Source organism: Terrapene carolina, unplaced genomic scaffold (assembly GCF_002925995.2).
Source record: "Terrapene carolina triunguis isolate 2854851 unplaced genomic scaffold, T_m_triunguis-2.0 Scaffold113, whole genome shotgun sequence".
In the NCBI taxonomy this organism is placed as follows: Eukaryota; Metazoa; Chordata; order Testudines; family Emydidae; genus Terrapene; species Terrapene triunguis.
Genome location: NW_020664464.1, coordinates 17,599,075 through 17,616,288, shown reverse-complemented (window position 1 = coordinate 17,616,288; position 17,214 = coordinate 17,599,075). Strand labels below are relative to the sequence as shown.

The 17,214-nt window shown below is 46.1% G+C and overlaps 1 protein-coding gene across 1 annotated transcript in view; it reads left to right on the top strand.

Annotated features, from left to right (window-relative positions):
* The window catches only part of FRMD3 (FERM domain containing 3), a 215,539-nt gene that overhangs the window by 170,072 nt on the left and 28,253 nt on the right, over positions 1-17,214 (top strand). Inside the window, exons 11-13 of the mRNA XM_024218149.2 lie at positions 3,032-3,106; positions 3,716-3,784; positions 11,684-11,805. Coding sequence (XP_024073917.1) covers positions 3,032-3,106; positions 3,716-3,784; positions 11,684-11,805 — 266 coding nt within the window. The remainder of the gene's footprint in view (positions 1-3,031; positions 3,107-3,715; positions 3,785-11,683; positions 11,806-17,214) is intronic.

Sequence of the window (17,214 nt, the reverse complement as noted above, 5' to 3'; positions counted from 1 at the left end):
GGAATTATTATAGAGGATCTACTTAAGAACATTCTTCACTTTGGAAAACTGGGTGGGGAAACAATCTGTGCACGCATGTTTGATTTTTAAACATTTAGATCTGATTGCAATCATTTTTAGTAATATAAAACAGAGAATGGTACAACGCTCACTCTCCCAGCTACACTCAAAGGAGAGGAGTCAAATCCGTTCACCTGTCGGACAGTAGCAGCCGTCAAAGTATGAATGTCCAATGTGGACTGATATAAAATATCATCTCTGATATTTTGCTGCCCTAGTAGCAATATTCATAATGTGGGTCTCAGGCATCATTGCCCTATCTACTCTTTTCCTTGCCACACTCTCCATGTGGCTTCCATATAACTGAGGTTGTTTCTTCAAGATTTTGGAAGTGTACTCGCCTGTTTCATTTCAGCGTCTGTATGTTGGAATGGAAGTATGTTACTAATTTAGTAGAGTGAGGATTGGAAATAGCACTCCATGGATGGGAGTACACTGGCAGATTAGGAAATAGTGGTTGCTATAAATCAGCAGTCTGCAGAGTTAAAGTGAAATGAAGATAGGTTGCATAGCATTGCAAACCATCTACACTCAAAACCTACTAACGTGCTACAAGAAAGAAGGAAGTACTTCCTTAGCCTATTACTGCTGGAGGAAGTTGAGAGATTTTTCTGGCTGTTTCATTAATGGGTAATGTGGGAGAATGTTAAGATTCATGAAGACATTATAAAATTGATAACAGAGCTGAGACCAGAAAAGAGCCAGTAGAGCCAGAAGACCTCAAAGTCAGGGAGATGAGAGGAGCATATTGGGGCCATAGACAGTAAAGAAAGCAGGCCCAAGGGCTCATAGGAAAGAGTCAGAGAGAAGCCTGGAGGGACCAAGGAAAACTGTGAACCAAAGCCTAGGATAATAGTATAGAACCAGCAAAGACAGATTTGGGATTCAGAGAAACCTTTTCACCCAAAATTGGGGCATTTTTAAAAATTCCCTGTGTTTCTGAACATAAGTTCGTTATGAAATTGGACTTTGCCAATTAAGTGATACAACAGCATAATATTTGTTCAGCCCTGCTGAAAGTCTAACCCAAGGTAAAATTGGACTTTGTGAATAGTTCTACTTCAGAACGTTACATACAGTACAAATCCCGTAGGCTGACTACACAAAATTACTTACAATCAATTTGCTACCCAAAAAATATTTTAATTAAAAAACAAACAAACAGACTTGCATGCAATTCCTGCTGGTGAGACATTCCCTTGGTTAAATTTGAATCATGGTTTCAAGCTTTCTGTTCAACCATAACAAGTAGGAACTTAACTCTTTTAAAAATGAAGGCTGAGATTCTGATCTCTTCATGTGACTCTAGGAGCTAGGGACCTAGACACACCTATGCCTTAATCCTGCCTTGTATTTGTGTGATTATTTGCACACAGCTATAAATAAGAGTTTCTTCAAGCTTGGGGAAGAAATATGAAATCCACTTGACATTTCAAAACTACAAAATAGCAGGGAGGTGGCATATCTGGAACCATATTGTTTGTCGATGGTCATAAGCGCCAGATCCCCTCTCTCCCCCAACCTCTGATTACTGTAGCCAAAGGCTGTTGAATGCTGATTCAAAGTGACTGGATTGGGTACAGACTACACGTATGTCGAGTGTGTGAAGACATAGAAAATATAGCTGTTTTCTGAGTGAGGAACTCCTGTTCTTTTGTTTCATATTTGTTTCAATGATACCAGTGTGTTCAGTGCAGCATCCGCATGGGGAATCCTTGTGTGGCTTGCTGGAGGAAAAAGGGTTCTTGCCACTTTAAGGGGCCCTCCCCCTTACAATGGGTAGTAGAAGGGGAGGGGGGAAGTTTACCAACATGGATCAGGAAAGGGGCGAGGAGCAGGAAGCAGTTGGGACAGGGCTGGGGAGGAGACTGCCCTTCCTGCTGACTGAAAGAGTGAGGGCGGGATATTTTTATATCCCAGGCAGTCCCAAAAAAGCCTTCTCTTCCTGGATCAGGCTGGCATTCACACCCATGAATTTGTAAAGGGGCTGGGTTTCCTCATGACTCACTATGCTAGTTGCCCTTTTCTTTGGGGGCTGGGAAAGAGTTTTTCCCTCACCACCAGATGGCTGAGGTAGTGCGGGGTACTTGTCTTCCTCACAGCAGGTCTGGGACCTGTTGGGACCGGTGTGTGCGGGGGGAGGGGAGGGTGTTAGGCTATAATGTCACAATTAAGTACATAAAACTCACGGCAGGTGTGCATAATGGAGGGGATACAGTTATCAGATAAAATGGACTGGAAAAGGATTTGAAGGAAAGCATCCCTTAAGGGAGCTGAGGGAGGGGGGTTTGGGGCTACTATGTCTCACAGCAGGGAGACGATTTCCCCCCTCCTTTTATAGCTCCCGTTCACTTCAAACAGGGAGAGAGTGGCAGGATCCCAGCAATGGGCTGGCTGGGATCAGTTGAGGATTATATGGAAATGACTACGCAAATTATGATGATCTGCACTGTACCATTTATTGACAGGTTCTTGCAGATTTTTAGGTGAATAAAGATGTGGCCTAATTAAACCACATCCATTTCCTCCTGTCCTCCTCCTGGCATGGCTGGGCAGTGTGGAGGTAACTACATTTCTGTCCTAATCCTCCCACATACAGGATATTGTAAGAACCCTTGCAGGGGCTGCTAGATTCTATGGTGCTTGGTTCACATGGTATATCTAAACTTCTGCAGGCCCTGTAGGAGCACGTTTTACTTTCTTGCTCTGTTATCCAGATAATCACTCATTGATATGCAGTCTTTCCATACAATCTAAATTGTGAGATACCTCTGTTACGTTTCACATGTAATTTTATGTTGAAATTATTACACATACCAATACAAAAGTTTTTAAACTGCCAATTATAGAACATTATGCTATAGTAGAAGAATAACACAGTTTGTCATTTGTCTTGCTCATTTCTGTACATTAAGTTGCTTTTTACACTTTTTGAAAATGTGACAACCATGTACTCTTCTTTTTCTGGAAGGTATGCAAAATCAAGTCAGATCAAGACGATGTCCAGCAGCAAAATATTTTTTAAAGGCAGTAGATTTCGATTTAGGTATGCACTTTCTTGTCCTTATGGGGTTTTTTTAAGATTAATCATTCTGAGGGTGGAAGAGAGAGCTTGGAAAATTATTAATGGGAAATTGAGCCTTTACCTCTAGGGTACCCAATGCAGGTCAGTAGGGATTCAAAGCCTGATTGCTCTTCAGTGTCTTTTATGAAATGAGTTGGTGGTTTCATTTAGATCTTAGTGAACAGTGTTTCACATAAGAAAAAAAAGGCACAATATTTGGCACTAGTTGTCATCCTTTGTTGCAGTCTCAAGACAAGACAAAATTTGGATAGCATAGAGATTGAAGTACTCTCACCAGATGCCTCTAGAATCAGGGTAGACATACGTTGGTGAGACAGCGGGGTGAAACTCATGCTGACACAGCTCTTCTGTTCTGCAGATAAATGATCTCCAGTATTTTCAGTGGGAACACTAAATTGATTTCTGATAAATTAGAAAATAATGTACTCTGGTATCCTATCTTCTAAAAATGTGTTGCTTTTCTTTGTTGCCATTTTAATAGTTCATGTTATATCTACATATTAATATTGACATAAATTTAAAAAATCCCTCAAAAGTTGCTTGGATATCCTAATTCATGTTTTGTTACAGTGGAAAGGTCGCCAAAGAGGTTGTTGAAGCGAGTTCCAAAATCCAGAGAGAGCCTCCTGAAGTGCACAGGTATGTTTTGATATTTTTACTTTAAGGACCAAAGAAGATGAGTCTGCTTTATACAGAAAAAGTCACTTTGGTTACTATGGGACTAATGGACCATCATTCTGAGCAGCCAGTTGAGACAATCAATCCTAGTGAAAGATGCTAAGTTAGTATAACACAATTGTCTCTGTGTCACTTTTCTCTCGTAGACAAGGGAGTTAAATCAGTATTGACCTGAAATTCCTTGTAATCAATCAGTAAAATAGTTTATTGGCCTCTATATCAGGTAGGAAGTATGATGCTGGCAGAAAAAAAACCCACCTGTGTTTCAGCCCCAGTCATTGTCCTGTTTTTGATTTTTTTAGGAGGAGGGATTTATGTAGCAACTTATCCACTGACTTAAAAACCAGTTTAAAGAGAAAGAAGAATAGTTCTTATCTTATCTGGGGAAAAGTTCTCTGGTTTGCTTTTTTCTTAAGTTATACTGTTGGACCTTTGAAAATAGACAGGTGTCTTCCTGAGACATGTCACTCATTGTACAGCCAGCAGGAGTTGATCAGACCCTGATCAAAACAAATGGAAATGGAAAACTTGCACAAACTCCATGATTAGAGACTAAGCAGAAAAGAGGAAAGAAATGCCAGGAGGAAAAGGAACAAGACTTTAGAAAGCTTGAAAAACATACTATTGCGTCAGTGACCGGAGTGATTGCTTAGTTTTTTTAATACACCTCTACCCCGATATAAGCCAAAAAAGCCAAAAAATCTTACCGCGTTATAGGTGAAACCGCGTTATATTGAACTTGCTTTGATCCGCTGGAGCGCGCAGCCACGCGCCCCCCCCGGAGCACTGCTTTACCGCATTATATCTGAATTCGTGTTATATCAGGTCGCGTTATATTGGGGTAGAGGTGTATTTGCAGCCACAGCCACTCTAATGTTGTAAAGTTAATTTTCCGTTACTTTTGTGTGTGGAGTTTGTATGGGTTTTTTTTTTTTTCATTGTGTCCTGAAATACCACCTATCCCTGAAGTGTGGAGAGTTGCCCTAAGTTAGGCTCTTTATAATGTCTAAAAGGTAACATTCATAAAGATGCAGTTGTGTCGTACACCCTAACATGGGCATACATGGCCATTGAATAACATTAACCAGGTGACATTTAAATGATACACCAAATGGAGGGTCTAAAAATTATTAGGTGTCTTAATAAGAGTACAAAAATAAGTGGGTAGGTCTTCCATTGAGATTGAATGCACTGTTAAAGTGTGCAAATGCACACTAACATAGGAGATCCACGTGACTGTCCAAGTTGTCTTGCTTTATTCTTTGTTGTCCATTTTCTACCAGTCCGTTCTGAGGGATAAATATGAGTTTGATTTTTTTTTTAAAGATTTCTTTTGCATTTGGCTTTTCTGTGTTTTACAGCATTGCAAAAATAATGTAAGTGAACGGTGACAAAATACATACCTTCTGTTGCCTACGCTGAGGGTTTACTCTGCATGGCACTAAATTGCTGCATGAACTTGGCTGCCTTTTCTTTTGATTACTATTTTAAGTAGTGTGTAATTTTGTAATGAGAAGAATATTGCATTAGTAGAATGTGGGCAAGTGCCCTTCTCAGCCTTTACTGAAACAAGGTCCACACACTATATGGAATTGGAAACATGCCCTCATTCAAGGTTTTGGCTCTTTTAACAAAAACCTTTACAACATACTACTGGGGTTCCTGCCTACAACCTGTTGTATTAATTTAAATAGAATATACAGCCCAAAGGTGTTAGCATAACCCACTCACTGTCCAGTATTAAACGTGTTAAACAAGGTTCGGTATACAGAGACTTCAGCCTGAGCACCATGGCAAACACACCATTAATACAAATTCTTTTAACCTTTTATTAAAGATGAAGAAAAGAAGAAAAAACAGTTGAAGCATTTGAAATGTAAAGTATTAAGTGAGGCCTTCATTTTAACAACATCCCTTTTCCCTTTCCATTTCCCTTTAACTGGAGTGAGTTTTTAGAAGGAAAAGCCCCCTTGTTTGACAGTCTCTTAGATAGTATGGTAGATGAAATGGTTATGACTGTCCATTTTGGGGAAAAGAGAAGTTAGTTGAGGCAGCCTGGAGCTGTTGCTGTTGTTAAGGTCTGATCACATAGGCGCCGACTCCGTGGGTGCTCCAGGGAAAAAATTAGCAGGTACTTAGCACCCACTGGCAGCCAGCTTCCCCCTTCTCCCCTCCAACGCTTCCTGCCCACTGGCAGCCCTGCCAATCAACTCCTCCCCCTCCCTCCCAGTGCCTCCTGCCCACCGCAGTCAGCTGTTTCACAGCATGCAGGAGGCGCTGGGAGGAAGGGGGAGAAGCGGGGATGGGGCACGCTCAGGGGAGGGGGCGGAACTGGGTGGGAAGAGGTGGGGCCGGAAGAGGCAGGGCGAGGGACTTGGGAGAAGGTGTGGGGTGGAGGCATGGCCTGGGGTGGGGTGGGGTGGGAAGAGGCAGGATGGGTGGGGGCATGAGGGAAGGGGTGGGACCTGGGGCAGAGCAGGTGGTTGAGCACCCTCCTAAACTCGTAGGAAGCCGGTGCCTATGTCTGATCCTGTTTCATCCTAGGTGGTGTTTGGGATTCAGCTGGAAACATTTGAAGTGGTGATGTCATCTGGGTTCCTCTCTCTCTGGCTCAGTCTGGTCAGGACATCTCTCAGGATTAGGACAAAGAAGGTCCGGGGTCACAGGAGACAGTGGGGATAGCAGCTAGGATGGTGAAGCCGCCTCCACTAGCCAATTTTTTTCTTGAAAGTCCTGTTTAAGGACCCACAAAGTGATTGGTGGAATAGCCTATCCCTTCATTATTTTGTCCACCAATAATACCTAGTTTTTGACACAACAATTTTGGTTCACTGATTTCTGGTTCCACACTTTTCTTGTTTACCAAGCATGATCTGAACACAGTCCTTGATTTATATCAGTAGGCCTTTTTGCATGGACTAATTCGGTCTTGTCTGACTCCCTTTCGTACTTTTTCCCATCAACATTTGTTGTTATAAGTTACTGTGACATCTTATGAACTTTCACTCACTTCTTATAGTTAACTCACAACTGCAGTAAATATGTGGGCCCAATTATCACAACAACCCAAAATATCCTCTTGAAAGCACCACTCCATTCTTCTTTGAGAGATGTCCTTGTGGGTGCTCCACTCCAGGTGTTGTGCATCCCTGTGCCTTTGCTCGGAGATTTTTACAGCAGTACCTGCACAGGCCATGCACATGTGGTGCCTGCCTCACACACTGACGGTGCCTCAATATTGTGCGCCTGTGGCCCGGGCTCCTTGGTTCTTTCTCTACTGTCCCCGGCCTGAGACGGAGCAGGATTTTTGCTTTTATACAGTCAGTTATTTATACAGTTTATCTAGTATTTTAGTCAGATACGTTTTATTTCCTCTCTCCCCTTATTCTCTTAACTTCTCCCCCCCACCCCTTTCCAGTTTTTTTCTGTCAGTTAGATAGTTTATATTATGCCTGGCCATTCTCAATGTGTTCATTGTTTGAGGGAGTCCCACATCCCCCCAAAATGTGCTCACTGCAGTAAGCTGAAGGCCAGGACACGAAAGGACAGAGACCTAAGGCTCAAATTAATTCTGTTGGAGAAGTCCCTGAGACCTGCCTGAGACCCAGGTCAGGAGTCCTACTCAAGACAAAGCCTGCCTAAGTCTACAAAAGATAAAAAACCAACAACAAAAGGGCGAGCTTCATCACCTCACGTTGACCAGCCGGCCTCCAAACGGTCTCAGAGCAGGTCTGTGTCTTCGGTGCCGACCGCTCCGCAGCTCAGCACATAATACGCTCCGGGCACCTCCAGCACCGTCTGTACCCCGGCTGCTGTCGGTATGCACCACTCCAGTGCCTAGGCTATGGGCTTAAAGTTGCCTGCCTCTTCTAATACGCCACCGCACAGCACTGCAAAGGACTTGGTGCCAACTCAACTGAGGCTGCCCGTGCCGCCCACGGCATACGGCACTGCACCAATCTGAACTGGCCAACCCTACGACACCGCCGCTGCACCCCGTGCAGTATATTCCGACTTCTTCTACCTTGGCACCGCAGTTTATTCATTTGAGCGATTTGCTAGTCTCGCCAATCCCCATTATTTGGTACCGATCTCTCACTAGAACTGTCGGCATGGCACCGACAGCTATCCCCTATTCCCTCTCACTTTTCTAGTAATGAGGACGATGAAGTGGAGGGAGTTTTTTCACCACACCATTCCTCCCCTCAGACTCCTGCTAGCATGGGACCAAGGAGATCAAGGTCCTCATATTCCAGAGACTTACCACCCTGTATGTACACCCGCGGATGGGACCACCCAGGCCCTTCCCCGGATAATGGCATTACTGGAGCCTGTGGGGGTTCTACAGTAGGCACCATAGTAACAACACAGTCCATGAAGAGGTGACACCAGATGTGCTCCTGAACCCGTGCACACTTCTGCAATGGACAGACAGGAGCAACCTGCAATGGTGCACGCAGAAGAGGGGGCATCTGACACCTCTCCAAATAATAATTCATCCTCCTCACCGGACGAAGCTATTATACTCCCACCCCCAATGACAGGAGATGATTTTACTCATTTTCAGGACCTGTTCAAAAGAGTGGCTAATGAGCTCAAGATCACTCTGGAGGAGGTGTCGGAGACTCAGCATGAGCTGACCGACATCTTACAACCTTCAACCTCCTCCAAGATTGCCCTACCTATTAATGGAGCCCTTATGGACCCTGCCAAGAATATCTGGCAAACCCCAGCCACTATACCCCCTATCTGCAAAAGGGCAGACAGGAAATATTATGTCCCCTCCAAGGGCTCAGAATTCCTTTTCATGCATCCAGCACCAAATTCACTGGTAGTAGAAGCAGCCACCCAAAGGAACAAACAGCAGCATTTCCGGTCTATTCCCTCTGATAAGGAAAGTAAAAGAATGGACCTACTCACTCACGTGGTGGACTCTTCCACACAACCTCTGCTCCAGAATCCCGTTCGTACAGGAGTCCCCCTCCGTTATAATTACCACAGATGCTTCCCTGACAGGTAGGGGGCCACACATGGTGCACCATACCACTCAGGGACTACAGTCCCCTACAGAAAGCTCACTACACATAAATTTGTTAGAACTCTAAGTGGTCTGCAACGCCTGCCTCCAATTTCTCCCAAGAACCAAAACATCAGGATCATGACCGACAACATTGCCTGCATGTTTTATATAAACAGACAAGGGGGAGCTTGATCCCACTTGCTCTGCACCGTGGCTATGAAGCTTTGGAATTGGTGCCTCCAATACAATATCCAAATTTCAGCCTCCTACCTACCCGATTCACTAAAACCACTGCGGACGAGCTCAGCAGATCTTTCCCCCCTAGATCACGAATGGGAGATAAATGATACCCTCCTACACAACATATTCAAAATATTGGGCTACCCTCAACTGGATCTTTTTGCAACTGCGACCAACAAGAAATGCCCGGAATTCTGTTACAGAGCAGGCCTTGGAAAGGACTCGATGGGAGACACGTTCATGATCAAATGGAAGGACAATTTATTATACACATTCCCCTGGATACCATGTCTTCACAGAGTATTACGAAAAATACGAGCGAGAGGGTCAGGGTCATACTAATAGCCTCTACGTGGCCCAGACAGGTGTGGTACCTATTTGTAATGGGGATGTCTGTTTCCCTGACGATTCTGCTCCCCCCACCCTTCCAAACCTATTATCACAACCCAGGGGTCAACTACACCACCCCAACATAATGATGCTACACCTCGAAGCATGGCTCCTCAGTGGTTCTCTAATGAGGAACTAGACTGCTCTAAGCAGGTACAAATAGTACTGTTAAAATAGCAGAACGCAATCCACACGTACCACCTGTCTCCATAAATGGACTAGGTTCACTCACTGATGCTCCATCAGGCAAACCACTCCTGCTTCCACGCCTCTTTCACTAATACTAGACTATCTGGGCTCTCCTTTAGCTCCATAAAGGTACATCTAGCAGCAATGACGGTGTTTCACCATAAGACTGGAGACACTACTGTCTTTGCCCATCCCATCACAAAGTGGTTCCTCAAGGGCCTCCAGACCCTATACCTGGACATTAGACCACCCACTCAACCCTGGGACCTGCACTTGGTTCTCAGATGCTTGATGCACCAACCATTTCAGCTGCTAGCAACATGCTCCCTCCTACATCTATCCATGAGAACTGCGTTTTTAGTTGCGATTAGATCCACCAGATGTGTAGGAGAACTTGGATCACTCATGGCTGACCCATTGTACACTATATTTTTTTAAGGACAAAGTCACGCTCCGAATGCATCCCAAATTTCTTCCCAAGGTGCACTCGTACTTCCACATCAACAAACCTATCCACTTACCAACCTTTTTCCCTAAACCTTTTTCCCTAAACTGCAAATTCTTTTGAATCAACAATGCACACACTTGACGTGTGTAGAGTATTGTCCTTTTACTTGGATAGGACTAAGCTTCCCCTAAACTTTTCATTTCAGTCACAGAACGATCCAGAGGCAAATCCATCTCTACTCAGAGACTATCCAACTGGATAGCAGACTGCATCCGCCTATGCTACCAACTAAAGAAGATGAATCCTCCAACTTCTGTTAGGGCACACGCCACCAGATCTGTGTCAACATCTGTGGCATTCTTATGTAACATTCCCCTCACACATATTTGCAAAGCCGCCACCTGGGCTTTGGAGCATACCTTTGCTAAACATTATGCTCTTACTCAGGGACCCCGACCAACACTTGAATGGGTCGAGCTGAGCTACAGCTTTCTTACCAGATCCGAAGTCCCTACCTCCTTAAGAGATACTGCTTTTTAGCCACCTGGAGTGGAGCACCTAGGGACATCTCTCGAAGAAGAAGAGGAGGAGGTTACTCACCTGTGCAGTAACTGATGTTCTTCGAGATGAGTGTCCCTGTGGATGCTCCACTACCCACTCTCCTCCCCTCTACTTCGGAGTTTGGGGCGGTCTCCGTTGTGGAGAAGGAACTGAGAAGCCTGGGCCGCGCGTGTGATATTGAGGCACCGTCAGCGCATGAGGTAGGCACCGCGTGTGCACGGCCCATGCGGGTACTGTTGTAAAAATCCCCAAGTGATGGCACAGGGACGCACCAACACCTGGAGTGGAGCACCCACAGGGACGCTCATCTCGAAAAACGTCAGTTACTGCACAGGTGAGTAACCTACTCGTCTTCTTAACAAGTGACTAAGATAGTGAGCCAAGTGGTTGAGTGAGTCAATTAGAACCTTCTTAACCTTCCCTAACAAGATCAACACTTGCTAACAGGGAAGGCTATACCAAAGAGCTAATAATAATAATAATAAACAACTAATAAAAACAGATTGAGGACCTGAAGGCATGTTTTAGAGGCAGTGTCTAGAGTGAAAGCTGTTCTTCATGCAGTGATGAGAGTGACAGAAACACTCATGATTTATTCTTGACCCAGTCCCAGAGACAGTGGAGCATGGTTCTTCAGCAAAATGATTAGCATTCTCTCTCTAACGGGCCGTATTCTCCTCACTGCTGTGCCGCGTGGAGTGGAGCAGTAAAGTTGAAATGCAGTATAAAATGAGAAGATGTGAGGCTAAATGAAGCAGGAAGCCGCCCTACTGCAGAGTCACTACTGGCCCCTCTGCAGCACTTCAGATGCAGAGCCACCATTCAGCCAAGGGTGTGACCTAATAGAGAGGGGAGGAGTCAAAGGATATTCACTGTAAGTGGCATGTTCCCCTTGGGGGGGAAGGCCCATTATAACTTATGCAAAATTATTTTGAGACAGGGGCAAAGGCAGTTGTATTTATTTGTAATGATTTCTTGGGAACAAACTGATGCTGTTTATCTTTGCTTTTAGAACCAGCATTCCTCAGAGTCGTAGCTCTCATTCCTTGAATAAACAACTCATAATCAATATGGAACCACTACAGCCCCTCCTCCCTTCTCCAAGTGAGGAAGAAGAGGTTTCTTTAGATGAAGGTGAGTCAATTATCTGACTGGTTCATACTCAAAATCGTAACTGTTATAAACTGTCGTTAAAACATTCCTGTACACATCGAAAGATTAATTAAAAGGTGCAATATCAACTTAGTAAGTGTGGAAATAGCTGTACAGTTACCATTAGGAATTACACCATTAACTCCTCTGTGCATTGTATTGAAAAATTATTACTAATTCTGAGAGCTGTGTGGTGTGAAAGCTTTATCTATGCAAGTAGAATGACTTAAGAATAATTGTCTTGGTGAGGAATTAATGGGGATTACAGTTTTGAGATCCTCAGGTGAAAGGCACTCAAAAAACAAACACAGAAAGCCTCACAACATATCTGCAAAATAGGTAAGAAGTATGGGGATCATTCCACTAAATGATGACATGCAATAAACTCTGTGATGGAATGCGGCAGCTGTTTGAGATTTCACAGCAAAACTACATAGAAGCTGAAGGCGGCCTGCCTGCCGTGCTTGGGGCGGCAAAAAAGCTAGAGCCGCCCCTGGGTGGGATCCAGTCCAGTGAGGGGCTGTGTCACCACTTCCCCTGAAACCTGGATGCCTCTCAATGCTTTGCTGTTGTAGCTCCCAGCCTGGGATGTTCACAACTAGCCTGCAAGCATACAGGTCACACTCTGAAGTGTCTGTGTGCTAGACAGCCCTGGTTCAGTGGCTGTGATCCCAGCAGCCTGTCTACAGCCCTGCTCTGGCTTCCACCACCAGCTGCGGTTACATCCAGCAAGGTGATAACACCACACTCCCAGTCCTCAATTTTCCTCAACCCATATGCTCTGTGATGTCCAGCCCTCTCGTGGACCACTCAGAGAAATAATAAGGTTAGTTTGTTCCTCTAAAGACACACAAGTACATCACATCTTATTAATTGGGGTAAATACACTCTTCCTTTTAAACCCACAGTGAATTAGTTTATAGTTAAAATAAAACAAATTTATTAATAATAGGACATAGGTTAAATGATGCCAAGTAAAAGGAATAAAGTTAGAAAGGGTTGCAAGCAAATAAAAGTGAAAACATGCATCTAAAAGTCTAAACCTTAATCTAGCAAATTATGGACTGTTCAAGATGGTTTCTCTCATCAATCTTCCTTCTTCCCAGCCATGGCTTACTTTCCCTCAGTCAGGACCTTCCACATAAGTACAAGGCGCTGTCTTCCCTTGTCTTCCTAGGTGAAAGTTCTTTGCCTAAGCAGGTTTCTCAACTATATTCAGTTTCCAGACACTTGAGACCCTCTCCCCACCTCCCCAGATTGAAGAACCCATCTTTCACAACTTGTGTGAACTCCACTCCCTTGTTCCTGTCTGGTGATGGAGGCAAAAGATGGCTTCCGTCTTTTCTTAGATCTTCCAAGATTCAATGACTTCTTTTCAAGAGTCAGGATGACCTCATGCTTTTCTTCCCTTCCTGTGAACTTCCCAGTCCTTTGCTGATTTCTGTGTAAATGAGGCTTCTCTTGTTTTGATTCCACCATGCTTAATTTACATAGGAGACAGGTAAATAGCTGCCTTCTCTCCTGTCTGGCAGGGAACCTGTTTCTCCCTGTTTGGCCACATACTTTAATAAATAATATCATTAAGTATCCATAAATCCTCATATAGTGTTAATACAGGCATTTCACAATGATATTAATTAACAGTTGTGCTATCAGCTTTCAGAAAAGATCTCACTCAGTATACTTTTTTATAATACGGTAATATTGTATATAATCATTTGATTTAATATTGTATGTATTCAGGTCATTCAATTCACTTGAGGTTCAGCCCTCCCATCTTTATAGACCTGTAAACCTTTTAAATGGATTCTTCTGAGAGTTTCCCCTCAAAGTAAAGTTCATTTAAGCTGTGAGGAAGGCAACCTCATGAGGCGAGATTAACAAGATTGGGATTTTTCATCTTGGAAAAGAGACGACTAAGGGGGAATATGATAGAGATCTATAACAGGAGTTCTCAAACTTCATTGCACCGCGACCCCCTTCTGACAACAAAGTTACTACATGACCCCAGGAGGGGGTGGAGACCAAGTCCCGCTGCCTCTGGTGGAGGGAGAGGGAACTGCAGCCTGAGCCCTGCCACCCCGGGTGGGGGTGGAGTTCGGGCTTCAGCTTCAGCCCTGGGTCCCAGCAAGTCTAATGCTGGCCCTGTAAACCCCATTAAAATGGGGCTGCGACCCACTTTGGGGTCCTGACCAACAGTTTGAGAACCACTGGTCTATAAAATCATGACTGGTGTGAAGAGAGTAAATAAGGAAGTGTTATTTACTCCTTCTGATAACAGAAGAACTAGGGGTCAGTAAATGAAATTAATAAGCAGTAGGTTTAAAACAAACAAAAGGAAGTATTTCTTCACACAATGCACAGTTAATCTATAGAACTCTTTGCCAGAGGATGTTGTGAAGGCCAAGACTATAACAGGGTTCAAAAAGAACTAGATAAATTCATGGAGGATAGGTCCATCAAAAAGAACTAGATAAATTCATGGAGGATAGCCAGGATGGGCAGGGATGGTGTCCGTAGCCTCTGTTTCCCAGAAGCTGGGAATGGGCGACAGGGGATGGATCACTTGATTACCTATTCCAGGTCTGCACAACTCGTAAAGCGGCGAGGGCCATATTACTCCAAAGAAAACAGCTGAGGGCCGAAACCCCCCCGAGCGCCGCCAACCCCCCCCCCAGCGCCACCCAGCCCCCCCGAAACACAACACACACACCCGCCCAGCGCCACCAGCCCTACGAAAACAAACCCTCCTTCCCCAGCGCCGCCCCACCAAAACAGCAGTATTGAACTTCGGTAATATGTTATAGCGGGCCCCTAAGGTAGTATAATTAAGGTAAAAGAAAAATGTCTTTTTGCTAGAAGTAGAATAAGATCTTCCCCCCACTTTGTAATCAATTGCCCTGTTGAATGAATGAGGTGTGAATAAGGAAGGCATGGAAGGCAGGCACCTCCAGACAGCTGCAACCCTTGGAGAGGGCAGGGCCGGCTCTAGGATTTTTGCCGCCCCAAGCAAAAAAAATTTTGGCTGCCCCCCCTTTCTTTTTCGTGCCCCTCTGCCCCTGGCCCCGCCCCAACTCCACCCCTTCCCCAAATCCCCAGCACCGCTTCCTCCCCCAGCGTGCCGCATTTCTCCCCCCCCCCCATTGCTTCCTGCGGGCCCCCTGTGACCTCCCGCCCTAGCTCACCGCCGCTCCGCCTGCTCCCCCGGGCATGCTGCCGCTCCACTTCTCCTCCCTTCCTCTCAGGCGAGGGAGGGCGGAGAGGCGGAGCAGCGGCGCGTTCAGGGGAGCAGGCGGAGCGGAGGTGAGCTAGGGTGGGGGGGCGCAGGAAGTAACAGGGGGGTAGAGGAACTGCTCCCTGCTTCAGCTCACCTCTGCTCCACCACCGCCGCCTCCCCCGAGCGTCCGCTGCTCGGCTTCTCCTCCCTTCCTCCCTCCCTTCCAGCCTTGCTGCGCGAAATAGCGGTTTCGCACGTGGCAAGCCTGGGAGGGAGGGGGGAGAAGCGGAGCGGCGGCACGCCCGGGGGAGCAGGCAGAGCGGAGGTGAGCTAGAGTGGGGCGGGGGGCCGCAGGAAGTAACGGGGGGGTAAGAGGAACCACTCCCCGCTCCAGCTCACCTCCGCCGCTCGACTTCTCCTCTCTCCTAGCCTTGCTGCATGAAACAGCTGTTCCACGCGCGGCAAGCCTGGGAGGGAGGGGGAGAAGCGGAGTGGCGGCGGCGCGCTCAGGGGAGCAGGCGGAGGCGAGCTGGGGTGGCGGGGGCACTTTTTCCCCATGCCCCGGAGTCGGCGCCTATGATGGCCGGCGCCAGAATACTGCCCCTAGAAATGTGCCGCCCCAAGCACCTGCTTGTTTTGCTGGTGCCTGGAGCCGGCCCTGGGAGAGGGGATGGGAGCCAGACCAGATCAGTAGAACAGGTCAGCCACCGATTTGCTGCTCGCCTCCTCAGCCCCCCTCCCCCGGCTCGCCTACTCACCCCCCGCCACTGCCCGCTCGCTCGCCTCCTCAACCCCCCACCCCTCCGGCTCACCTGCCCCCCCCGCCACTGCTCGCCTCCTCAGCCCCCCACCCCCTCGGCTCGCCTACTTACCGCCCGCCACTGCCTGCCCACTTGCCTCCTCAGCCCCCCCTCCCCCGCCACCGGCTCACCTGCCCCCCCTGCCACTGCCTGCCCACTCGCCTCCTCAGCCCCCACCCGCCCAGCTCGCCTACTCATTCCCCACCACTGCCTGCTCGCTCACCTACTCAGCCCCCCTCCCTCACCCGCCGCTTGCTTACTCACGCCCCTGCGGGCCGCACAGTGAGCCCACCCACTCAACCCCCGCGGGCCGCATGCGGCCCCCGGGCTGCATGTTGTGCAGGCCTGACCTATTCTGTTCATTCCCCCTAGAGTACCTGGCATTGTCCACTGTTGAAAGACAAGATACTGGGCTAGATGGACTTTTGGTCTGATCCAGTATGGCCGTTCTTATGTTCTCTGGTGGAGAAGGAAGCTCCATGCTCTTTCTTCCTCCACTTGTTAGCTTAATAGCTTAGTTTACTTAATATGTAAAAATGGACCTTCATTGTCTTTGTCTGAAGACTGGGGTGGTCAGGGAATCAAATACACATTTCTTTGTCTAAGGCAGACCTATTTACCAACTCTTCCTGCATGCCTACTTTAAACACACTTTAGTCATAATTCTAGCATATATTCATAACTCTTAATACCTACGGTGTGCTTACATCATACAAGAATATTAATTATCAGTGAGTTATTAGTTTTCAAATGATACCTCACAAGGCATATTTTGTACAAAGATTATTACAATAGTGTGAAGAGTGTGACTACAGAGGTGCTTGTGTCAGTCTTATGAACAGGGGTAAGCATTAATAGTTGCTTTACACAGAGTCTCAGAGCAGTTAAATGACTTGTCTGCATTCACATGGTTAACTGGTAGCAGAGCCAGCAGTAGAAACCAGGTTTCTTGACTCCCAGATCAGTGTTAGCCCTGTCAATATTTCACCTGTTAGCCTAGCACCTCTTGCTTGTCCCTGAATTTCAATCAGCCTTATATGTGGTAGCTGAATGAATTGCCCAATATGCAGTGGCTTGGTGGTTTCTTGGGTTACCATTTTAATGAGCTCCTTGAAAATATCGCTTTGCTTCCTAAAATTGCCTGAGAGATTAATTCACAAGTTGGCCAAGTCTATGAGAAGTATTAAACTAAATTACTTTACAGAAACTGCCAGGCAATGAGGTAGATTTCATGCCAATTATTTGAAAGTTGCTAAGTATCAAAGATATCAAAGTGAACTCCAGCACAGGAAACCTTCTGTATGGAATTTTGAACAACTTCAAACCTGTCTGTTTGTGCTTAGGAGAATTGTTTCAAAAGGGAAAACAAACAAA